The sequence below is a fragment of the Dermacentor albipictus genome, chromosome 4 (genome assembly GCF_038994185.2).
Source record: "Dermacentor albipictus isolate Rhodes 1998 colony chromosome 4, USDA_Dalb.pri_finalv2, whole genome shotgun sequence".
In the NCBI taxonomy this organism is placed as follows: Eukaryota; Metazoa; Arthropoda; class Arachnida; order Ixodida; family Ixodidae; genus Dermacentor; species Dermacentor albipictus.
In genome coordinates this window covers 48661546-48688327 of record NC_091824.1, presented here as the reverse complement: position 1 = coordinate 48688327, position 26782 = coordinate 48661546, and the positions used below count along the sequence as shown (strand labels likewise).

At 49.1% G+C, this 26782-nt stretch overlaps 1 protein-coding gene across 1 annotated transcript; it reads left to right on the top strand.

The window, feature by feature from the left end:
• Positions 1–8584: 8584 nt before the first annotated feature.
• On the top strand, positions 8585–10909 carry LOC135915377 (uncharacterized). Its single transcript, XM_065448410.2, has one exon. The coding sequence runs from the start codon at positions 8585–8587 to the stop codon at positions 10907–10909; it is 2325 nt and encodes a 774-aa protein (XP_065304482.2).
• The last annotated feature ends 15873 nt before the right edge of the window (positions 10910–26782 follow it).

Below are 26782 nucleotides of genomic sequence, written 5' to 3'. Positions count from 1 at the left end.
CACAAGAGTAGGCGGGTTACTAGTGATATATAATACATCTTCGCTACCCGCCGTGGTTGCTCAGTGGCTATATGGTGTTGGGCTGCTGAGCGCGAGGTCGCGAGATCGAATCCCGGCCACGGCGGCCACATTTCGATGGGGGCTAAATGCGAAAACACCCGTGTACTTAGATTTAGGTGCACGTTAAAGGACCCCAAGTGGTCGAAATTTCCGGAGTCCTCCACTAATAGGCCTCATAATCAATGCCTCATAATCAGAAAGTGGTTTGGCACGTAAAACCCCATAATGTACAACATCTTTGCTACAAGCTTACAATGTACAAAATGGCTACGTTTCAAACCTTGTACGCAACAACAACGAATCTATCGGATCTGAGCACACCCGCGGGAGATTTGGCAGAAACTAATCAGATAGTGAGCGCCCCGAGGAACTTTACTGATTTAGAAACGTGACAAGCCGCTGCTTCAATATATTTGGCAAATAAAGAGCGAAGAGGAAACCACTAATCCTGATTAAATTCATGAGGGAAAGGTTTGGATAACCTGGGCTATATAATTTAGCCCCGTTTTTTAGAACAAGCACCATACATGCTGCTCACGCCGTTCGGACATAAAATCAGCTCCGAAAGTTCTTTTTGTATGTTCTCTGAAGCTGTGGTCGAAGCTTCGTGTCGTCCACCCAGTCGCCGTCTACGATATAGGGCGAAACCGAGGCTTGATATGCCGCATCGGCGTCATACACATCCGCTGTAAGCCCGGAGACAACAGAGGCAGTTGAGGCAAGCAATGGACGCGTCACCATTTGATCAAACATGGCAGCGCCCACGGGATCGACGCGAAAAGGTTCAACAGGACCGAACCAGTAACCTCGGGCTCAGGAACAGAACGGCATACTGTCAGGATTGGGGCTCAATCCCATCGTCCGTGGTCCTTTGCCAAGATTGGAGTACGGCATGAATTCGAAGGTAGCTGGCCCATGCCGTCGTCCAACTTATTTACGCTGAGATCGTTGATGAAGTGAAGAACTGTTTCTCATCGAGAACGAGGAAAAGGGTTTATTTACAGAAACTAAATCAGTCTAACATGACTGCTTGAGAAAAAGAGAATTAGTCCAACAGGACTGCATGAGAGAAGTGACTCAGTCTAACATGACTGCTCAAGAGAAGTGTTCTCAGCATTCGCACAACCACAGTTTTTATACACTCGATCCGCCGGTCCTACGACGCGGCGACTGTTCGTTTACTCATCACCAACGCGCCGCTGCTCTGCAGACCAGTTTACGTACACAAAGGCAACCGCGCTCTGATGTCCGACGACGACGTTGTCAGGGTGCCGTTCCGGGAACTATCGACGCCGATCGAGGGTCGCTCGTTGTTCCGTGCCACGCCAAAACGTGAGACGCACCAAAATACGTCGTCCCCACGGCAGTTTGTCCATGCGTGTCAAATCAGCTCCGCGTTGGGGAACTCCGGAATCATTGTTCACGCACCGAACCAGTTCCGTCACAATGTCGAAGGGGCTGGAGGAAGGCGGCGGATTCCAGCGCAAAGGTCGCTTCTTTGAACGCCTCGCAGCTGCAGCGACGGAGAGGGAGAGGTGCGCGTCTTGCACCCCTTGTCGTAATCGGGTGGCAATCCTGCTCAGCGGCTCGCCATTCTTGACAATACATAGGGTGTTTTTATTAGCTGCATTCTTAACGTTGCTCAAGTGACGATTTTGGGATGACCGGCTTTTACGCAGCCTTTCTCAGCCCATCTAGAAAAGAAAAGAAAATTGCCAAGAAAGAGCCGAAACACAGCCTAAACCTATTAGGTATTTCTTTTTTTTGGGGGGGGGAGGGAGGAGGGTGACCGAAAGTTACGTAACGCTGCCGTCAGGCGCATAAAGGAACGCAAGCGGGATTCAGGTTTTACGGTACGCTATAAACCACTCGGGGAGGCTATTTCTATAATTATTTATGCTGACATAACTAATACCCCACTTCCTTTGGGCAGGTAAAAGTTGAGCACGCTCAACCCGCCAAATACGTAGATGAACATAGCAGAAGTGAGGGAGTACAATAGCGTTCGGAACATGCGCAATGAGCACTACGATATCTATTTACGTACGAACACTGTACGACTAAGGTCTGCGTTACCAACGCCTCCTTTATTTGCTTTACAGAAGATTTACAAAAGAATAAACATGGGTTGGAGTACATACGACAGGAATTACCAAATCAAGACCGGAAGCTTACCACTTTCGCTGAAAGGAAAAGTGTACAATCACTGCACTCTACCGGTGCTAAGATATGAGGCAGCAACTTTGAGGTTAACAAATAAACTGCAGAACAAGTTAATTAAAGACCGCGCAAAGAGCGATGGCACGCATAATGTTGGGCGTAACGTTAACAGACAGGAAGGGAACGGAAGCGCAGTCGAGGACGGCAGAAAATCAGGTGGGGTGACGAAATCAGGAAACTTGCGGGCGGAAGTTGGAATCAGCTAGCGCGAGGCAGGGGTTCACAGGGAGAGGCCTTCGTCCTGCAGTGGACATAAAAAGAGGCTGATGATGATGAAGGTCAACTTTAGAACGCTATTCCAAAAATCTGTATAACTAAAATGTCCTGGCCGCTTTTTTCACTTTTCTTTTTGCGTTAAAGCTTTCGGACCTCGAAAGCCTAGAAAGAATGCAGGCAAGGCTAAGGGTGCCCTAAGCAATTTACTATAACAGCTTTACCGCTAACCATTATTGGTTTCGTCTACCGGCAGGTGCATGTGTCACGACTTCATGACGAGGAAGGTGGCCACGGGGGAAGCAGAACGTCGAATATGTATGTAAACAATGAACGGCCGCACACAATCCGCGACTGCAGGTGTCACACGCGGCGGCAGCGCGGCTTCAATCACGAGGGCGTCTTTTATCGGTGTTTACCCCTTTCCTCGGTCGCGGAACAAATGTGGATAGCGCGATTACATTCAGTTGTCAACTATTCCCGTACCTCCATATCTACCATTACAAAGAAAAGCACACGCACACATACCGCGGTTGGCTCTGACGAACCTTTATGCGCTTATACAAACAGCGCCCGACGTGTAGATTTTTTTCGTCATCGCGAGACCGTCCTACCACTTGTTTACGTTCTGAGAGCCTTTCCTTGTGTTGATGTATACCTTAAGGGGCCCTTCTCCAGCCCATAGCAAATTTTGGTTGTACGCTGGAAGTTGTTAGCTGCCCTCTAAGGAGTGCTCTTCCGCAATTTTTTTCAGCTGAGCTCATTAATAGCGGGTATATAACCACTTGAAGTGCCGCGGACCCACGATTTCGGGAGGCGAGCGTCACAGCCAACATACGACACTATCGGTGTGCCGCGGGCCAATGATTTTGTGTAAATTTTCGGTAGCAACACGATTACGCCACTGCCAAAATTTTACACCAGCAGCGAAGTACAATAAATAGACTTGGTTACTGCAATACTAGCTGTGTTTGCCTGGTTGAGCTCTGCGCCACCAGGCGGCTGCACCATTCAGGAGGCTCACGTTCGCGCTTCCGCCCCTCCCCTCCAACGCCCACTTCGCCTGCATGCTCGGTCTAGCACAAGAACTGACTGTTACGCCGGTTGGTCTATCGTGTTGACTAGAAAAATCTCAAAATTGGGACACTGCAGACTAAGACGAACGCGTATACTACCAATTGTTTATTTCGATAACACGTTACATTCTGAGGTTTTGCATGAGAAGACCACGACACGACTATAAAGCACGCCGTTGTGTGTGTGGGGGGGGGGGGGAGGGGGGTCTCGGGAATAATTTTGACCATCTGGGTTTCCCTAAAGTGCACACAATGCATGGCACACGGGCGCGTTTTCCTTTCGCCTCCATCGAAATACGGCCAGCCGCGGTTGGGATACGAACCCGCGCGCTCGGGCTTGGCAGCGAAACGCCAGTGACACTACGCCACCTCGGCGGGTATTTCGAGAAACATGCCACCGATTTATAAGTTCCATCGGACGCACATGTCACGCCGCTCCTTCGTGTGAATCCCCCGTTTAAATGCCGCCTAAACTCCCGCCCAAACGTGTTCATAGCAGCCGATACAGAGTACATAATTGCAAAGCGGCAATGATTTTGTTGCCAGCGGTTGGCCCGCTTCACATGGGGCACATGCAAAATAAGGTTTGACGCTTCGCAGAGCGCCTTATGTGCTCTGCCGGTACCAGGGTCATCGGAAGCGGGAGGCGTAATCTTTACAATGCGTGTCGCATGGGCCCGCTGATGGATATCTTGGAGCGCAGCGCCCGTTCCTGCGGCGAGCGTCGGCGTAACCGAGCCCAACGACGGATGAAAGAGCGAGCGCGGAGCGCAGCGGAGATGAAGGACGCGAGGAGGAAGGCGGAGGAGGAGGGCGCAGCGGAACCAGGAGGCGGAATGCAAAGGAGGAGGGTATGGCGAAAGCGTTAGAAGAAAAGCGTAGTGCGGCGACGATGCCTACGAGGTGGCGCCAGATTAGCGCGTGTCATCTGGGAGGCATGTCGCCCCTGTCGTGTTACGCACGGCAGGGGTATTTGATAAAGCTTCACGTATTAATATGAATTTTCCCGCTTTGTATTTCCCAGGAACACGGGTGCTGTGAAGTATAAGAGCATACAACGGGCATCGTCTGCAGTGGAGCAAGATGGCGTGATCCCGCCAAAGCCTGTGATCCCACCAAAGCCTGCACCTAGCTGTGCGTCCTTCAAACAGTCGTTAACACACCTCCCCGTCTGGTTCCCATATCACTTTCCACACGATAGGGACATTTTATAAACAACACCCGCCGTGGTTGCTCAGTGGCTATGGTGTTGGGCTGCTGAGCACGAGGTCGCGGGATCGAATCCCGGCCACGGCGGCCGCATTTCTATGGGGGCGAAATGCGAAAACACCCGTGTACTTAGATTTATATGCACGTTAAAGAACCCCAGGTGGTCGAAATTTCCGGAGTCCCCCACTACGGCGTGCCTCATAATCAGAAAGTGGTTTTGGCACCTAAAACCCCATAATTTAATTTTTATAAGCAACGCTTATCTTACAAGCAATGAGGAGGGCGGCGCGCGCTTCAATGCGAGGGCATTACTTCGCTCATTGTACGACCCCGCCGTCATCAGAAAGCCGCGGCAGAAAAACGGCACACAAGTTACGTCATCTTCACCTAAAGAAAGAGGAAAAGGGGTCAGGGCGAGGATTCGACCCTGTGGCCCACTGCCACTGCTACCGCTCCGTAGCCAAGCGCGCTAACCCATGCGCCACCGTTGCATCACGCCACCGCATGCAACGTGCGAGTGACGAATATATTCGAGGCTGGGCACGCGGCTGCAGGCTCTGCCTGTTGGACGATTCACTAGATGGCGCCGACGGGAGTGGCGCCATAGAGTTACTGTATATGCTACCGCAGGTATGGCATATGTATATGCTACCTGCGGTAGCATATACAGTAACTCTATGGCGCCATACAGGAACACTATGGCGTCAGTGGCGGCGTTACGGAGTCTTCGTCGTCCAAAGTTGAATGGCCCGCACCTACGCAATCAGGCGAGACAGCAAAGCGTGGCCGGAGGTGCCATAGTCCACTGCCGACGAAGTACGAGACGATCGCAACGCAGCGAAACGTGGGAAGCCGAGCTGCTGCAACGAAACAACGCTCACCACACGACAACGCTCGCTCTGCCTTTCACGACAACGCGAAAGGCAGAGCGAGCGGCTGCGGAGCGAGCACGGCGAGCTGCAGCGGCTGCAGCGAGGCAACGTGCGACCCCGCCCCGCCCAGACCCCGACAACGCTATCGCCGCTTCTCGAGGCATCGACCTGGCGATCGAGAACATGTCACGCACAGCGCACGAAGTAAGGTATACGCGTCGACATACTACTCGATCGCGCAAGGCCATGCCACTGTCGAGCAACTTGGAGCACATGATCGTCAATGTTATTTGCGCACCTCCCGGAACGAGGACCGGGGAACGACAGACACAAGCGCAATAACATTGATCGTGAATTTTAACCAACTAGCCCAAACCAGTACGTACCCTTCTTGGACCAGCAGACGCCGTCGCCGGGGCCCGTGGACGACGAATAAGATGCAACGCGCTTCAGGTATATACCCGTCGGACGACGAATATATCTCCCCAGAGTATGAGGTGGAGTTAGCATATACGAACCCCGATGAATAAATGTATAGTGTCAACACCATGGTGGTGCTCGGAAAAGTATACTGTCAGCGCTCGGCATAGCGGTGCCATCGTGCTGGAAAGGGCCGGGTGCCGTCGAGAAAGAACACTCAACGCGATGTGCGTGAAACACTATTTTATTGAGCACTGCGCGAATAAAACTCAGCCGAGAGATCGCAATATAGCCGGTCTGTCGGCTTGCGACATCATTCGCAGCTACATTATGCAGTCGGAAACATGACGCGGATCAGCACTGAAGTCGGCAACGTTTCGCCGCAACACTAAACTCAGCGACACAGTCAGCGACAAGTAATGCTCTCGTAGTGACACACAATAACAATTGTTTAGGTGTCCTCGTAGCCTTTCTTTTTTCTCTCACGGACGTCAGTTTCGACCTGCCGACATCATGGAAGCATTGATAACGTCGATGCTGAGGTTGGCGCCGATCTCGCATGCGTTCCAGTGTACGACTGACTCGTTTCAGCAAGCGGAGCGGCACGAGGTTCTTTTATAATTGTCTTTGAACTAACCGTGTAATCTGCAAACATATCTATAATTTTAAGTCATAAGAGAACACTTTTACAACAGCACCATGCTGTATTTCAAAGAATAAAAAAAAACTGAATGCAAGGCATTAATTGTTCAGACTTAATTATGACCCCTACATACGTAAGCTTTTCTCGAACGCCAGGAAATTTGCGAGGGTGCATGATGCTTATACAATGCGAGCTGGCATCATGCGAAGAGGCACGGAGGAAACAATCTCCACGCGCGCCCATCCCACGGGAAAAGGTGCCGAGAGGCATGTTTATGCATTGGCGGCAACACAGTGTCTTTCTCTTAGTTCTATCTCTCTCTCTTTTTTTTTCCTTCGTGACGTGTTGCTTGTTCCGCCAGAAGGTTCAGTCGGTGCCTGCACGCGGCAAGCGCGGGAGCAGAGATGGCCGATACACAAGGCGGAAACCGGCAGCAGCGCGTGGGCATGTGTGTGTGCCGCAAAGAGAAAGAAGGCACAACCAAACGGGAGCGGTGTGCGCGCCCACGACAGAGGAAAAGCGGCGTGTATACGCACGTCACTCGCCATATCCTGCATGTCGCTTCCAGCTGCAGGTGTGGCACGGGATGGAATGTATGATATAGAGGCGCAGACTATACGCACGAGCGGACGAAGCGGGCGCGATATATATATATATATACATATATACCACGCTATGTTTGTTTTGAGATTTTTGGCATGGCGGGGCAAAGCGCGCACGTGACAAAAATTCCGGGAGTCAACAGCACTGTAACGGAAGGAGAGAAAGCGTGCGCGACTGCGGGGTTCAAAGCTGGATACGGTGTAGACATAGCGCGCGGAACTGCCGTCAACAGCTCGTTTACTATTTTTTTTATAGGGAAAAGTGGGAGAGACAGTATTCGGGGGGCATGCCATATGTTTGCGATCATGATGATGATGATGATGATGATCATCATCATCATCATCAAACAATGATTTTATGTCTCGTTGCCCTTGCCTTTCGTATGGCCCCATCCTTACTTGCAAATTTCCTAGTGCGCTGTTTTGAAACCATCAAACCCTCACCCAGCTTCAGGGTGGCTGGGGAGGAGGGGGAGGTACGGTTTGGAGGCAACATTTCTTCCTCCTTACGCCCCCGCACCGCCCCCCCCCCTCTAACGAAAAAAATCAGCTTGCGGCAGCTATAGCAAAATAGTATTGCATAGGGGCACGCGAATATTCGAAAATCTGAATACGAATCGAATATTGTTTGCCGTTCGACTCGTACTCGAGTCAGCACTTCTCGATTCGAAGTTGTCGAATGTGGGTTTCTGTTCGCGTATGAAGTGATGAGGACGCGTATTGGAGTCTTACAAGGAGAAAAACCACACGCAATTAAGTGGCGACTGTTACGAGTAATTCGGCTGCAAACGATCGAGCCACGCACTAATCAAGGTAAATAACAGACTCACCACATGGGACGAGAAAGCGCAAACTGAAACGTTGCCCTTATATGGGCTGCATATTGAATTGAGCACGTGCAGATGCAAAGGCTTACCAGAGAGACAGAGAGATAAACGCGATGGGAAAGGCAGGGAGGTTGTGGGGATTTGGGGAATTCGACGCGCCATTGCGCGGGCGCATTTCACCCATGTCTGTAATCCAAGCCACGTCGCCCTTGCTCCGAGCCGGTTTTTAGCGGTGGCGCTCCACTCGCGATGGTTCGTGGTGAGGGCGGAGCTAGTGACGTCACGGGGTGGCCCCTGGTGGCTACTGCCGCGACGGTACCGGCTCTCTTTCTCCTTGGGGAGAAAGAGAGCCGGTACCGGAAAGAGAGAAAGAGAGCTCCAAGTGGCCCTGAAGAGGGGGAAGCGCCGCAGCGCACCAGGAGCCGACGGAGTGACGACCCAAATGCTCCGCAACCTGGCCGCCAGCGAGCAGCAGCGCCTGCTCGACTGCTATAACGACATCTGGAGGTCAGGGCAGGTGCCGGAGCAATGGCGCACAGCCATCGTGGCCCCCATCCTGAAGGCCGGAAAGCCGGTTGGAAACGTGAGCTCCTACCGGCCGGTCTCCCTCACTTCCGCCTCCTGTAAGGTGATGGAGGCCATTGCTTTGGTCCGACTGGACTGGGTGGCCCGTGCCCGTGGCTTCCTGGCCGATGAGCAGACGGGGTTCCGGCGGCGCCGATGCACCGCGGACTCCATCGCGGATGTGGTCTCCACGCTGGAAGAGGCCAAGGCCTGCGGTGACGCCGTGCTCCTGGTGCTTATCGACATCAAGGGGGCCTTCGACTGCCTGCCCCACCCAGTCGTTCAGCAGGCCCTGGACCTACTTGGCATCAACGGGAATCTGCGGCGGTTCATCTCGTCGTTCCTAGAGGAACGCACCCTCAGGGTACGAGTGGGCCGATCGAAGAGCTCCCCTCGGCCGGTGGCAGCGGGCGTGCCACAAGGGTCAGTGGTGAGCCCTTTCCTGTTCAACCTGGCCCTGGCCCGGCTTCCTGCTGCCCTGCCGATCGACCCCGACTATCCGGTGAGTGCCTCCATCTACGCGGACGACATCGCCCTGTGGGTGCGAAGCCCACCACACAACCACCGCAGCGCGCGCTCAGCCCTGCAACGAGCTCTTGACACCGCCGCTGCTTACCTGAGCAGCATTGGCCTTGCCATCTCGGCAAGGAAGACGGAGGCCATGCTGCTCCACCCAAGAGCAGCCGCCCGCCGCACAGCACCCCGGCTCCACCTGGAAGGCGTCCAGTTACCCTGGAGCACTGCAGTGACGTACCTGGGGCTGCGCATTGATCACCGACTGTCCTGGCTGCCTGCTGTCAAGACCCTGCATGTCCAGGTCCTCCGTGTCCGCAAGGCAGTCTCCCAGCTTCTTTCCCGAGGACAGGGCTGTACCACTGGGTGGGCACTACGGCTGTACGATGCAGCAGCCACCTCACGCCTGCGGTACGCCCTCCCACTCGTGGCACTACCACTAGCCCGTCTCAAGAAGCTGGAGCTGCAGCATCGGGCCGCGATTAGGCTCTGCCTGGGCGCTCCCCGCAGCTCCCAAGTCGCTGCAACCTTGGCCGAGGCGGGAGCATGGCCCCTGTCACTCCTCCTCCTACAGCAGGGGCTACGCCATGTTGACCGCCTCCACCATGGACCAGACGGCAGTGCCCTGCTCTCCCGACTGCGCTCGCGGCCCCATTCACAGATGGGCAGACTCTGTGGGCTGTACGAAGAGGTGATTGGGAGGCCTCCAGCGAACAACGCACAACTGCCTCCTCCCCAGAGACCGCCCATACCCATCACCACAGAGCTGCCCGGCGTTTCCAAACGGCGCTCCGCAACTTGTGCCCTTCAACAGACGGCTGCTTCCCTCCTGCATGAGGACCACGGTGTAAACCTGCAGATCTACGTTGACGGCTCGGTAATGCCGGACACAGGCTCGTCGACTGCGGCCTGCGTGGTGCCCGCTTTGGGGAAGAGCAAGCAGTGTCGCCTCCCCAACCATGCGACGTCAACAGCGGCAGAGGTTGCAGGCCTTCACCTGGCTGTGGACTTACTCGCAGAGGAGCTGCCAGTGACCCCAGTGACCATCTACTGCGACTCCAAGGCGGCACTCCTCAGCCTGCAGAGACCAGAAAGGGCCAGCCTCGGGGTTGCCCTGCTCTCGTCAAGGCTGATGGCGCTCCAGGAGGCGGGCTGCTCAGTATCCCTGCACTGGCTTCCAGCCCACGTAGGGATACCGGGCAACGAGGAAGCAGATGCACTGGCAAAGCGTGCCCACCACTGCGTGGTCCCGCCCAGCCTGGCAGTGACAGCCAGTGATTTCACATGCCACAGGCTTCGGCGCCATCTGCTGGCCTGCCATCCGGACAAGCGGATGTCCTTGGGCCGCCCTCCGCGACCACTTCCACAGCGCGGCCTCGCACGCAGGGAGACCTCCCTCCTTCTGCGACTGAGGATTGGCTGCTGTTGGACGGGTGCTCGCCGCCACCGGCACGGCCTCATCGCCTCTCCAGCCTGTGCCTCCTGTGGGGAGCCCGAGACCCTGGAGCACCTCCTGCTGGCCTGCCCTGCCTACCTGCAGCAGCGTGACCGTCTCCTGCAGGAGTTCCGACGACTGGGGCTTCCTTCTACACGACAGGAAGACATCCTCTTCCCTGGTCGTAGCGAGCTACCAGCCCTCCTGAGTGTCGTTGAGTACCTCGACTCGTCGGGGCTCTCGGCGAGACTCTAGGATTTTCTGCAAAGACGGATAGCCTCACGGCTACCCAAACCACTCTAGGCTACTCGAACTGCCCCAATCATCTGGCTCCTGCTGGATCACCGCTCCCTGGCCTTTCACCAGATCACCAATCCTACCGGGCCCACTGGGCCCTTCCTGCCGGACTGCTCATCCGCTGCCATGGCGACCCTTTAACCCTCTACTCTCCTATCTCCTTTGCTCCCACTATCCCCCCCCCCCCCCACCCCCGTTGACGCTGAGCCGTGCTCCCGCAAGGGCTGCAGAAAACAGCGTCAACCTTTCCTTACCCCTTCAAGAACCACTTCTCTCCGCCGACACCTTTGTGACTAGGATTGAACTCACGCACGGTGCCTTTGCCCGTGCGGGGAGCGCGTACCTCGTGTTGTTTCCTATCCCGACGCTAAGCCGAAGAACGGGTGCCTAGTGCTCGCGCGAGGTCGTACCACGCCGAGCCGCACTCATCGGAGGCCCAAGCCGAAGGAGATTGCCCGAGCTCTCGCGAGTTGGCCCAGTGGTTATCGCGAGAGCAAGTAGCATAGCCGCCGGGACTTTTCCTAGCGGCGCGTCCCAGCTTGAGCCTGTGCTCTCGCAGCGACGTGCTACAGGCGCCCCTAGCTGTATTTTTCGCCCTTGGTGCGGGACCCCTTTGGTTCCCCGCCGTCCCGGGACTGGGCGTTTGTGCAGTGTTGGGTGCCGTTGGAGACAATTAACGGTTTCCTTAATTTTAGGGCAATACTGTGTTTTTGCGTGCGTCGCTCGGTAGCCCCTTGTGGCCTGAGCTCGCGCGCAGCGGCGCTAGAGGCTGACGGCTGACGCAGCCCTGTGGCTCGCTAAGCTCGAACCCGCGGTGGTCGGTACTCCTGTGAGACCCGTAGACCCCACAAGGTTAACCGGGTAAGATTTTGGTTTGCTACCCTGCATTGGGGGAAAGGTAAGGGGAAATGAAAGCCCGAAAGAACAGCGGAGAGAAAAAGTAAACAAACGAAAAAAAAAGAAAGATAGGGAAGGTCGTGAACGTCGATGACAAATGCAATCTCTCCATTAGGCCACTCGAACGCAAAAGTTTCGAGAGTGCCTTGACTGCTTTCTGGTGTGACGACTGCATAGGTCGGCGTTCCAGGACTGTCTGCTCCCAAAGTGGCCGGTCGCCAATACGCGCCAGCTAACAAGACGAACAAAAAGATGTGAGCAGCTGGGATGTGGAAGTACACGTTGACAATACACGTTGCGCTCTCTCGTCCTGTGTGGTGTGTCTGTTTGTGTTATTTACCGTGATTAGCGTCGCATCACTGGCTATAATGACCCGCCGTGGTAGCTTCGCGGCTATGGTGTTGAACTGCTAAGCACGAGGTCGCGGGATCGAACCCCGTCCGCGGCGGCCGCCTTTCGATGGGGGCGAAATGCGAGAACGCCCGTGTCACGTGCATTGGGGGCACGTTAAAGATCTCCAGGTGGTCGAAATTAATCAGCACCCCCTTCCCTCTTTCCTCAAGCAATTAATATCTAGTGAGGAGCAGTGGGAGGCTGCCTTGCGCAGCTCCAGGCCCGATCTTCAGGAGGCCATCCTGGAGTGGTCTGAGAGGATAAAGGAGCCCTACTTCAAGTAGTTCCTCCCCCACCCTCTATTCCATTGCCCCCTTCCCTTTAAAGAGGGATAAATAAAGTTTCTCATCATCCGGAATCCCCCATTACGGCGTGCCTCATGATGAAATCGTGGTTTAACACGTAAAACTCCACAATTCAATCATGCTTATTATTAATGAACGCCAACAAGCCCAGTTTATTGCTTTACTTCAGTGGCTACGTCATTACGCTGCTGAGAAAGAGGTTGCGGGTTCGTTCCTAATCGCGACTGCTACATTCCTAATCGGCTCAAAATGGGAAAAAAAAAGACAGGCTCGCGTACCATGTAGTTTCAGGTCGTCAAACCCCGCACTTTAGTTTAAATTGAAGTGCCGGCATACGTCGGTGTGACGTCACTGAAGAAGCATTTCCTGGCACTTCTCGCGCGGTCAAAATTTCTCGAGGATTTCTTAATTCCGTCTTTTTATAATAATATCGTGGTCGATATTTACCGATAAAGTTTTTAACTAAATCCGAACAGACTCCGCCAAAATTCATATAAGGTCACGGCAGGCTGGTGTGGAAGCTTCAAGGCCAACGTTACTGGATTACCTCCAGTAATCTGGTAACGTTGCTTCAAGGCGATGTGGGCACCCATATTTACTTTTTTGCGTCGTTTTTGGCGTAAGGTGACATAAAAAATTCTACTTTGCATGGTGGGACTGGCTTTTTAGCTAATCTCAAAAAGGGAAGTGTCTAATACAGCTTAACCCTAATTTACCCTTTAGCGTCCCCCCCCTCCCCCTTGTACTTGTAAAGTATTCTTAGAAAACTATATTTTCATGCATTTGGTGGCACAAGGTCTAATACCTCTTACTAAAAAAGCGGTGGGCCAGGTGTTATTTTTTTCTTTTCTTTTTTTCAATCTTTTTCGCCGAGAGCTCAGCTGTCGTGCCCGACGGCCGTCAAGGTGGGGGGGGGGGGGGTGGGGAGTTGACAAGTCTGTAATCACAATGAATATTAAGATATTTGACGGCAAATTACTGCAATATAGCACTTTAGAACACTTGTAGAAACCCGATGAGATACCAATCAGCAGCCTCTACAAATGAGCATGGTGGGCAAACAAGTCAGTCAATGCATTTTAATAACAGGTTAGACTATTTATAGCTTACTATGTATAAAGGCAGTCCATTCAACTGTATAATGAATAGGACTAAAGGCGAGTTCACACATTCGTTTAGTACGTCCGTATATCGGACAAACTTTATTGACGTGATCTCGAGGTGAAACTTCAAGTGCCAGTATTGGCGCGAATGAGTAGATGCGAATGATGAATTACTATGATAAACAGAATGAAAGAACTTGGATGAGCTGCAAGTTGGAAACGTTGAATAACTATAGACCATAGCTCACACAATTCCAAAATAACGGTGAAGGATTTTTTTGGTGCGTATACAGGAGAAGATACTACCAAGTTGGTGAGAAGTGTGTCTATACTTCTCAGCCATTGAATCACGTTGATTGGAGACGAGAGAGAAAGAGAGAGGGAGAGGCGTACGTCACCGAGCTCAGCCCCGGTCCGGCCCGGGTGTTGTACGCATGACCAGGCCCGGCCTATAAGTAAAAAAAAAATTATCTTTCTTTACTTGCGGATTGTGCAGTATGTGTCAGCCTCACCTTCTTCGGTTTTAATTAGCTGCAGTGCACAAGCAATAAAATACCGAAATCTTTGTTTCTCCCATGGAAACACGAGTGATCTGGCTCATTGCCTGTGCTGTTATTTTCCCGCTGGTGCGCATACATTTATACCTTGATGAAACGATTTGGTACTATGAGGTCATTTAGCATGCGAACACACATGTACATATACACAAACAAGCGCATTCACGGGAATGTAGTGTAAGATAAACGCACAAGTAGAAAGAGACAGTCCTTGCGTTAGCGCTAAAATAACATAATAGTATCGAGAGTTGTAATGGTGCCATCGCAAAAGCGGTAATAGGAATATGGTTTGAATAGCGGTTCTTTTTGTACAATTTAGTTTTCCTTAAGCGGAAACAGTGTTCGTTCTTGCAGTAAAGTAAAAAAAAATACACAGAACTTCATTTGTTTTTCTATTTCCTTTGCTAAGGTATACTAAAGCACCTATTACTTCAACTTGGCACAGAATGCCTTGGACCATGCAATACATATGTTCGCGTGTGCTCGAAGGCACTACTTAGGCCATTTAATGAGCGGGCCCGACACCGGCCCGGGCCATGTGCAGTGCTCTACTGCTGAGCACGAGGTCGCGGGATCGAATCCCGGCGCCTGCATTTCGATGGGGGCAAAAACACCCGCGTACTTAGATTTAGGTGCACGTTAAACGAACTCCAGGCGGTCCAAATTTCCGGAGCCCCTCACTACGGCATGCCTCATAATCAGATCATGGTTCTGGCTCGTGACACCCCATAATATTTTTTTTAAGAATTTCAAATAACGTTTTCTCGCATTTGGGCCATTTCTGCGAAGGAAAAGTTGTCTATAAACCAGCTATATTTCGATTCCTTGCTTCTATTAAAACCCGACCGAGTCCACCTTTATTGATAAAGGATTAACTCGAGCCGTATAGAGCTATGCTTTCAGAGTCTCTGACGCCACGGTACGATTGTACGAGAATTCTTTATGCTCACTCTCTTCCTCTTTCCCCCTTTCTATTGCCCCTTTTCCTAACCCCGGTGTAGGGTAGCAAACCGCGGACTCTCGTCTGGTTGACCTCTCTGCCTTTCCTCTTCCTGCTTTTTTTCTCCCTCTGTTAGCTATCTAGCGCAGAATTTCAGGACAACGAGGAAATACATAAAGCAAAACGCACATGCGCCAACTTACAAAGAAAGTTTAATGCCAGACATTTGAAATTTGAATATAAGTGTTTGGAATTATACTTTAACAAAAGCATGCAGCAGAAAAGAAAAAGAGAGAACGATCAATCACATGGAAGAACTTTCACGTGTGCAGAGTCGACAAATATTGAGCTATCACCGTCTTTTTCAGTCAAAGTGAGAGAAAACACTGGACAACACGATCATTTCCTCAGCAAGCTAACAATTCAAATATTACAAGCCCAACAAGCCTTTCGTTTGTTAGAACCGCCGGACAATACAAAAAATTCCGCAGTATAAGCCAACAATATAGAATCTAAAGACAGATAAACTCTTCTCCTGTCAAAAATGTAAACGACGAAACTCGATACAAACCAAAACGACGAGAACAATACTCAAGGGGCAGAGGCTGTAATAAATTCAGCAAGCTAACAATTCAAATATTGCAAGCCCAACAAGCCTTTCGTTTGTTAGAACCGCCGGACAATAAAAAAAAATTCCGCAGTATAAGCCAACAATATAGAATCTAAAGAGAGATAAACTCTTCTCCTGTCAAAAATGTAAACTAGGAAACTCGATACAAACCAAAAGGACGAGAACAATACTCAAGTGGCAGAGGCTGTAAGGAATTAAAGTCGGGGGCTGTGACAGCTTGAATAAAGCTGGCGTATACTCTGATGAAGTTCACTGTCCTTTTATACAAAGGCTACCGCACAATCGAGAATTTGTTCATCCTACGCACAGTTGATCTCTGAATAAACTGGTTCGCGATGTCACTGAGATTTATCTTACGGGCGAGCTCTTTGTGCCCATGCAGAACTGCAATGTGATTTAACCGTGCTTGTCCCACTGGTAACCTCACGTAGTTTTGACGCGCCGGAGGCATGAAAAGAATCTCTCAGATCTCCATGACGTGGCTGGGATAGTCAAAACAATTTTGACAAGCTCAGCCCCACCTCGGGCAAAAGATCTTGCAGCTGCTCACAGTTATCGCCCGAAAGCATCTCTTATACAACATCCTTGCAAATTTTAGCCATGGGCGGAGGCGCTGAGAAAGGGAGTAGGCGCCGCAGCGCGCCCTAACTTGCTTCGCTCACCCCTATACACCAGAACACCGTGAATTCAAAGGGCGCCGCCATATTGATGAGCGCCGGTCGCGCCATCTATCCCAAGCGCCGCGAAGTAGCAGGCCTGGGCTGCCACGCCGGGAGATGCGACCCGGCGCGAAAGCGAAACTTGGGCTTCTTAGCTGGGCGGAAGGCGTGTTTCACGTTTTTTCTAACCTGTCATTTTCGCTGTCTGGATTCAATCAAACTTCAAGACCTCGTGCAAGTCCACAATGGACACACTGAGTGCTGTGCAGACTGCAGAAGCGAATACATCGGGTAGGTACGCTATTACGTTTGTACAAACCACGCGCTATATGCTAGAACACCTGTGAGCTTTTTGGCACGTAACCTGTGAAGGAATTTACAGCACTGCGTTGGTGCCATATATTATTAAAGCACGCAGAACACTGTCATCTGCACTTTCAGTTTGGTCTTGTTTGTAATGGTCTCTACTGGGTTGGCCGCGCTTGGCAACCAACTGGCGAGGTCGTTTGACTGCCTGGTTAGCAGACGCCTGCCCTTCACCACCTGCACACTGAAAACAAAATAGATGTTATAGTAAGAAGGGCTGTAGTTCCCCATGCCATCACTTTTGCGAAGATATAAAGTCCTCTCAAAATGAAATATAAAATACACCAGGCCAATTGTATCGTGCAACCACTTAAGAGTACAACATTCAGAACAAAAGCCTACAGCACTCCAACAAGCAGCATATGATGCTAAACCTGCACTCATTGGAAAATGAGGTACTACAGTAGTTATAATGTTCAACTACATGTGCAGTCAAAGCCCGTATAACAGGGCGAGCATAACAGATGCAGGTGTTGTACAGTTGCACAAACCATGACAGGGCACGTAAAATTACCATCCCTACTTAAAGCTGCATCATCAGGACCCCTTTGGTACAAGACAACAACCGCACCTGCATTCCAAGAAATTAGCCCCACCAACTGCAGCTACCTGGTACCAGACCTGTTTCGCTTGTGCGAGGCCATCGGATTGTGGGCGCTCCCTTAGAAAAGAAAACAGTAAAAAAAAAACTAGTGAGAACGATCAAAATTTTGTTACAAAATACAAGAATAATTAACACCTTATTTTCCTCGCCATATGAACGGAAATATTTTGCGCTTTGCCTCGCATAACAGCCCGCACGCAGTTTAGAGCTCAGGAGGCTCAAATGAATTCGTTACGAATGACACCTGCAACACCAGCTCGTAAAGGTAGGTGCGCTGCAAGAACACCTTCGGCGACGAGTAGTCGTCGTTTACGTTTTTGTGGACGCATGCTACGTGACGAGCAGACTTCGGTTTACTTTCATTAGCAATAACGCTCACCAGCAAGGCCTACAACTTGTCGTTCACGCTTAATGGTCGTTCCGTGCACCAGCTGCAAGTATCGCTAACCGCAAACTCAACTGTTCCGCTTAACCGTCGGGAGCTCTGCCTGAATGAAAACACGAAAAGGCTTGCCTTTTTGTTATAGCCAAGGCGAAGCACCGGCGCGGGATTCTGCTCTGTAGGCTTGTTGCCCAGAAAGTGCTCGGAGCAAACCTGCGTATTACGTTTGTAGGGCGCAAAGTTGAACGTGGCACCAAAATATACACAGATCGAATACTCACTCGTGCATTTTCACTGGGTTGGTACTTCTTCCTATTCACTGCAGCTATCCACCGGTGGCGCAGCTTGGCATTCTTCGTTGCGGATGGAAATCGGCGCAGGCTGAAAACACCGCACCGGCACGATTCCCTACGTGTGTTGTGCTCTTCGCAAACAGCGCTAAGCAACCTGCTCCTTTTCCGCTGGTTGTTTTGGCATCCAAACACGACGCAATGATGCCCAGATGACTTCTTCTACTTTGGATCCGTGTGAACGGGCACATTTCCGCACTTTGGAGCCCTAGAGCTGGCGCTTGCCATGTCTACTGGTCGCCGGCGAACACACTTTGGCAGCCCAGTGCAAAATTGCGCCGGTCGACCGGGCAACCCGGGTGCGAGAGTATGCGTTCGGTTAGTCTGGGTGCGAGACTAGCGTGTTCTGGTCTATAGCCTCCTTCGAAGAGCTCAAACCTTTTCGTACCATCTGTCCGCGCCCGCGCTCCGTCGTCAAGGGCACCGGGAGAGGAGGACCTGGGCCATGCTTTCGGATGCGCCACCGGGCGTGCGGGCCTTCGAGTTTTTCGAGAAAGTTCTCATCTTTCTTTTTCGCCGGCGGCCGCGCGGAACGCAACCGGCGTTACCCATAACGGCCTTACAGGTCGCTTCCAGCGACAACGTTGGTATACGTTGGTCGCGGGATCGAATCCCGGGGCGAAATGCAAAAACACCCGTGCACGTAGATTTAGGTGCACGTTACAGAACACCAGGTGGTCGACATTTCCGGAGACCTCCACTACGGCGTGCCTCATAATCAGAAAGTGGTTTTGGCACGTAAAACCCCATAATTAACGTTGGTATACGTTTCAGTGAGCTGAGCAGGAGTGATGTCGATCATTCACGAAATGTGCAGCCGTCCCTTGTCAAAAAGTCTGCAGCTTTAATGGCACGTTGATTCCGGATGGCGATGACCAAGTCATTTGTTGTCCCGCGGTGGTTGCGATTTCGACAGTTGGCGGCAGATTTCAATTCAATTTCAACTGCTAGATTTGACATATATTCTCGGAATCCGAAGTGGAAGAAGAATAAGCGCCGAAATTGCAGCGCAACAGGTTGCCACGCCACAGTGGCGAAGGAGACCCGAGCGAGAAATGACGGCTTCCCGTAGAGACCGTGGGAAAACTCACCGGCATTTATCGATGATAAGCTGTCCGAGCACTCTTCACAGACCTGTGAGTCACCCTTTCTTAAGAGGTGGCTGTGGGTTAAGTGTGTGTGGCCAATTCCCGGACGGCACAAGAGCCCCTTTTAGAACAATTCCCAGTGTCTGGGACTCCACCATTCGCTCAAGATGGGTTTAATTTTATGGATTCTATCACGGAGCTCAGAGTCCCATTAATTTTGCTATAAACATTTTATTTACGTTCGCAAGAATGATCTGTAGTCCCTGCTATGTTTACTTTTACAGGTAAGTTCATAGTTGATGTTTCAAGTAAAGAGTTGATTAGGGAGTTCGGGAAGGGTCCGAAGTCTTATAAGAGAATTGTGCACGAAAGAAACACCTGCATTTATAAAATGGCCGTTCATTTGATTTTGCACAGATACTCCGAACAGTAGACATTCGGAGAGCAGCCGTTGACAGTCAAAATGCCTGACTGGCAAAAATTCTGGATCTAAAATTCTTGGTGTTGCCATCCTTCTTTGTTATAATGCTAGAAAAATTTGTGTAGCCGCGGCAATTTAAGGCTGCGATGTTTTTTTAAACTTTTAGGGCAATTGTAGTTTTTCAATCGATTTGTCCAAAACGGTATGCAAGAGACATGATCCCTGACCCCATCGCTAATCTCCGGCGGCGGGGGGGGGGGGGGGGGGGCGTTGATTCCAGATGGCGATGACGAAGTCAATTTTTGTCCCACGGTGGTTGCGATTTCGACAGTTGGCGGCAGGTTTCAATTTAATTTCAACTGCTAGATTTGACCACAGCCCCCCGAAAAAATTTTGGGAGGGGGAGGGGAGGCTCGAGCCCTCCGGCCCTTCCGTAGTCGGCGCCTATGGGTCCGAATGTTGGTTTCGAACTTAGTTCCCTCAGCACAGCAGCCCAGTGTTCCACCCATTTGCCCATGGACTACCCAGCGACCCAAGCTGTTGGGAAAGAGGTTAGCCGAGAGCATGTAGATGTGGATATTGCATGACCCACATCTATACAGGAATTCCCTGTTTGCGCAGGTATTACTATGTTGATTTTTCCACTATTATTTTGCCGCTGCCACTGCCGCCATCAACTGTGTTTCTGCCTTTATTCTTTCCTTTTTTCTTGCCTGAGTTTATGTTTAATATTAATACAATGCCGACGAATGGCGAACTAAAAAAAAACAACTGAGGAGCTATAGGAAACAATATTATGTTAAAGTACCCACGAACTGCTCTTTGGTAAAATCTTGCTGAGAACGAGAGAGCCTGGGATCGATGTTGTAGCGTTGAAGAAAGAGATTGATTCTTTTCATACAAGGGCCCATCACTTGAACGGACTTGTTGAAAAACTACGTCGCGAAAATGCTACACTAATCAATGAAAACAAGCGACGGAAATCCTATAGAGCCATTCACTGACCCGCAATGTTGAAGAGCTTGAGCAGTACTCCCGCCTTATCAATGTCAAGATCAAGGGCGTTCCCTGTTCCAAAGTGGAGGACTGTGTTGCAATCGTGAAGACGGTAGGAGAGAGAACGGGCTGTCTTGTACGGGGCCTAGCGATCTCGACATCGTTCATAGCGTACCCGCCAGGTAAAATGACAAGATAACATTATTGCCCTTTTCTACTCCAGATATGATAAACCTGAATTCACTCACATAGCGCGCGTAAAGCCAAACTTTGTCTTAGCGACGTTGGATTCTCTGGCTCTTCAAACACTCCCGTTTTTGACAATGAGCACTTGACCCCGCGTAACAAGGTTCGCTTTTCCAAAGCACCAACTCTGAAGAAAGATAAAGAAACGTGTTCCTTCGGATTGACAACTGCCAAATCAAGGCTAGGAAGACTACTAAAAGCACAGTTTTGCGCATTCGAGACGAATCTGACCTAATCAAGACGGACCAGACCTTATTGTTTAACCACTTGAAATAACAATCAAGGCTTCTGTACTGCGACTCGATCAAACCAATTCCTTTTTAAGAGGATTTCATTCCATCATTGATTTTAATGCGGGGAGACTTGGCAGACACTTCGATGAAATCGATAATTTTCTTGCATCGCTAGCTAGTTCGTTTTCAATAATTGCCATAACTAAAACATGGTTATCTGATGAAGACAAAATATCTATCTTGCTTCCATAAATATAAATAAGAATTCTGCAATAAATTAACCAGCAGTCACGGTGGTGTCGTCATATATGTTTCTTCTACTCTTGCTTATCGAAGAAGACATGACTTATGCTTAACGGTTACTAGATGCGAATCTGTTTGGAGTGAATTCGTTGCCTGCTTTATTGCTAAAGATAACAGGAATTTCATATTTGGCTGCATTTACCATCCTCCTTCATCGTCAGTTAATGAATTCTGTACTAACCTTGATCATATTTTACATGCTTTATCGCTAGTTAACAAGAATGTTGTTATAATGGGTAATATAAACATTAATTTACTGGATGAAACATCCACCACCTGTATTAACTATACAAGTTTGTTCCAAAGCTACGGGTATGATTCCTTAATTGACGTTAATTCCCTCACGCGAAGTCTCTAATGGCACAAGTTCACTAATTGATCATGTTCTTTCTAACTTGCTTTATTCGCTATAGAGGCGAAAGTTTTCGACATCGACATCAGTGATCATTACCCATTAAAAAAATTATGGGGTTTTACGTGCCAAAACCACTTTCTGATTATGAGGCACACCGTAGTGGAGGACTCCGGAAATTTTGACCACCTGGGGTTCTTTAACGTGCACCTAAATCTAAGTACACGGGTGTTTTCGCATTTCGCCGCCATCGAAATGCGGCCGCCGTGGCCGGGATCATTACTCGTTGCTCTTACGCTTTAATTCTAGTATACGACCTTGCCAACCTTTGCATACAAAATGTGTTCTGGGCGAAGACGGCTTCTGAACTGCTGTAGCTAATACAGACTGGTCTGATATTACATCACTAAACGACACACAGAAAGTCTTTATAACATATTTGTCACTAGTTACAGAATTCTCACATAAAAGTTCATGTCGAAAAAGAAATGTAAAAAAAATCTGTGGCATTTTCTCACAATTCGCGAAAACGAAAGAAAGCAGCCGTTTAGCATAAAGTTATGTGCCCGATATAAAAAAAATTGTAAAACTCTTAACGGTCAACTAATATCAGCTAAACGATTGTATTTTGAGCAAGGAAATTTACTGACAGGTAATAACAGAGAAAAAAATGGGAGTTTGTCAACTTCATTCAAATAGGCGCATACGACAAGACCAAGTGTCCAGAATTTTTAATGAGAAGAGTACAGTTCTCCTCCTGATATGGCTGATGCTTTCAGTAATTTTTTATTTCATAACGACTCACCTTCTAAACAGATCATTAAGATGAACCGCCTACCACGTCAATTCTTATTTCCCACAACGCAGAGAGAAATAGTTAATGTTATAAATAACCTAAACGTCACAAGCGCTGGAATTGATGAGATTAGGTACCCTGCTAACATTAAATTATTTGCGCGCCTAATTTCGCATAGACTTTCATTTATTGTTACTTTATTATTCAAGACTGGTCTATTTCATTGCGAACTTAAGCATGGCAAATCATGCCAGTTCTAAAAAAAATGCGACAGCATATTACTATTTAAACTACCTACCTATATGTATCTACCGTTCTTAGGGAAAGTTGCTGATAAACTAATTGAAATATGGCTAACAAGATACCTTTCTAAATTTATTATCCTATCTTCAAGTTTTCGACATGGATATTCCGCAGGTCTGGCGCTTATCCATGTTATTGACCAACTAAAAAAAATCAACAAAGTATCTTCACCGGCTCTGTTTTTATCGATCTAACGCAGGCATTTAATAGCATAAATCATAATATCCTATTCGCTAAGCTTGAAACAATTGGCATTTGCTGTCCTGCCCTTACGCTACTAAAAAGCTACGTATATAACATAGTTCAAGTTGTTTATACTTCTGGCGTTTTACTCTCGACAACCAACCACAAGCATTAGTGCGTCTCAAGGATCGATCCTGGGACTGCTTCTCTTTTTTGGTTTATATTAATGATTTAGCAGACCGTCTTTCTTCTACAACTCGCCGTGGTTGCTCAGTGGCTATGGTGTTGGGCTGCTGAGCACTAGGTCGCGGGATCGAATCCCGGCCTCGGCGGCCGCATTTCGATGGGCGCGAAATGCGAAAACGCTCGTGTACTTTGATTTAGCTGCACGTTAAAGAACCCCAGGTGGTCGAAATTTCCGGAGTCCTCCACTACGGCGTGCCTCATAATCAGAAAGTGGTTTTGGCACGTTAAACCCCATAATTTAATCTTTTTTCTTCTACAAAAATGCATCTTGTGCGCTGACGATACCACAATATTTGCCTTTCACAAAGACACATCATTTCTCGTCAATAAACTAGATGCTCATTTAGAAAATTCACTAAGGTGGTGTGATGTTAACATGTTATCTATTAATGTAACCAAAACTAAATTTGTTGTGTTCTCTTCACATCAGCGAAACTTGGCATCCGTTCCAGCTAATATTTTTGGTCCCCACTGTCTTCCTTCAAGTTCATACTCATCTTTCCTTGGCATTCTACTTGACTAACTTCAATTATCAGAATTATATAGCTCACTTAAAGAAGGAAAATAACTTATGGTTTAAGCGTCTTAATTAAAACACGCCCCTACTTTACACGTGCAACGTGTTACACTCTCTTTACCGCTGTTTTGCACACTCCCATATTACTTATGACATAATATTTTGGGGAAACACCTGTAGCACTTGCATTGCGTCTCTCCAGATAGTTCATAACCAAGGCACATAGGAATTATTACTTATGGCTCACGCTTTGCTTATGCCTAATCCTTACTACACGAAAATAACATCCTTACCATTTCTGGACTCACCAAATACTACTTGACTGACTGAATAAACTTTATTGAAACCAGCAAGAGATGGTGGCTGGGCCTAGGCCTCCCACGTGGGGACGTCGAGGTGTTGCCTCTTCGCCGCCTCGCAGGCCTGCTGGGTCGCCCAGAGTTGGTCGTCAAGGTTGGGGCTACGCAGGGCAGCGTGCCATCGCGACGAGAGGGTCGTGGGGTTAGTGTCGGGGTATTGGTGTGTACAGTCCCAAAGCATGTGTGGAAGTGTGGCTGGCTGTGTCTTGCAGATATGGCACGTGGGATTGGGGTAAATGTCTGGGTAGATCTTGTTGTAAAGTTGTAACGAGGGGTAAGTATTGGTTTGTAGCAGGCGGAAAGTTGTAGCCTGCGCTCGGGATAGTTTATTGTACTACTTGAGTATTTTTTTTTTCCTCTACATATTTCTGAATAATAAGCTGCCACCGATCACATTTTCCCAACCTAACCTCATAATTTATAGTACCAATAGATTCGCATTGAATAACAATTTTCTTTTACCGAGAGAGCGAGAGAGAGAGAGAGAGAGAGAGAGAGAGAGAGAGTTATAAGGAAGACAGAGATGTTAACCAGTCAAGAGTCTGATTGGCTGTCCTACGCTGGGGACGAGAGAAGGGGAAGGAAAAAAAGGAGAGAGAGAGAGAGAGAGAGAGAGAGAGAGAGAGAGAGAGAGAGAGAGAGAGAGAGAGACGTGAACGGACAGTACCACAGAGTCAAAGGCGGTCGTACAAACCAGACGTTCTCAGAAAGCACAAATGTGCCTTCACTGCCTCCTGAGCCGATGATCAGTGGGGACGGTGTTCTAGTATCGTCTGTTCACTCAGAGGACGATCATCTAGTTACCTGAATGCGTTCGAGAGTCCGCACTAACTGTAGTAAACAGAATGCAGACTGCGAAAAAGACCGTCTTCGAGTTTGGCACAAGTTTCTACATCGAGTAGTTAGAAATTAATATGTCAATGCTGCAGAAAAATGGGTTAATGTGAGAGTCCTATGTGTTTAGCCTGAATGATGGTACGCCTGAAGAACCTAGCAGAAGTTGTATAGAGAGACGTGGAAAATGATAAGTGAAAGACAGGGACGTTAAGTAGGCCTGAGCCCTGTTGGCTATCTTGCACTGGGTGAAGGTGCAAAAGGAGGGAAATGTTATCACAAGGAAAGAAAGCCGAGAGTTGATGTGCAATGGTGTCGTCGACTTAGGTGAAATCATCAGTGCTTTATAACAGATTGTCCCTCAGTCCGGTCAGCTTTAGGAATCGCTGCAGGGCTTTTGTGACCTTCTGCAGGTGTGATATATGTCAGGCCACGCTCCCAAGATCTTGTGCCACACGAAAGGTAATCCGTATAGGTGGCTTAGAGCGACGCGGAGGACAAGCCTTTCATTTTTAATGGACAGGCAGTAGCATGTCAAAAGGTGTTCTGCAATTTCTTCGCCTCTGTACAGGCATTGCATTAGGGCTGTCGGTCATTCCTATGAAGCTCGTGCAGGAAATATAGGGAGGAAGGCTACTAATTAATGCTCTTTCCAGGCTACGTGTCAGTTCATTCGTTAACAAATTTTGTGGCCTGGCAGAAAGATCAAATGAACGAATTTTAAATGAGTTATCACTAGTTAAAACAGAATCTTTAAACAGTGCGACACAGGACGGAGCGCTATCACTACCGCTATCAGTTATCACTGTCACTATACTATGAACAATGAAATATACGTAACAGATGAGCACTGCCACTTGCATGTGTGAAATAAAGGTAAAGTTACTCAGTGGCAATCACAAATGACGTGATTCATGAGTGCATATAGAGCTAAGATGATCGCCAGGAATTCTGTCAAATACTGGTATGAAATCAGGATATACCTAAGCGAGAACGACCAGCCAAGAAAGAGCAGGAGAGAAAATATCGATACAATACGTGTATGCATACTGTCATCCCAACCGATATCGCTAAAGCCCACGACAAACATGCAACGTCAAGCCGTCATTGAAAACAGGGCGTCTTCTTGCATCTTTTATAAGGCAACTCGCATTGTGGTACATGTCCTTCTCAATTCCCGTATGCGTTCTCCCTTAGTCTCAATGACAGGATCATTTACTTTGAACAAGGGGTTCCACAAGGATCGGTCCTGTTCCTTTCAACGTCACTTTTATTCCTTTGTCATAGACTCTGCAAGACCTCCCACAAGTCAATTTTCTTATTCTACGCACTAAAACTGCGTCATCGCAGCAATAAAATAACCCCGTAAAAGGGAAGTTTTGACTGCCATCACTTTTAATGTACTACCATCGTATGCCAGTATGTTTCGAAGTTTGAACCAGAATTCCTCTGTTCTAAACCGTCCCACAATGCATCATCATTATAATAATAATCATAACCTTAACAAGCGTCATCATCATCACCACGACCATGATCATTTATGCACACCGTAGGAGGGCCGGGCTCTCCAATTACCTCTGTCAAGCATCAGACGATCCAATCCTCTGAACGCAAATTTTCTCAAATCATACCACCCAATTCTCTGCCGTCCTCGACAAACGTTTCTTTTCCGTTGCCGTCCATTCGATAACTCTAATCGTCCCCTGTTCATCTGCTCCACGCAGCGCATGGAACACCAGTTACAACCACTTGCTCTCTAAGCCACAC

What these genes read in the sequence shown, in the direction of transcription:
- LOC135915377 (XM_065448410.2), top strand. Translation starts at nt 8,585, where the DNA reads ATGCTCCGCAACCTGGCCGCCAGCGAGCAGCAGCGCCTGCTCGACTGC.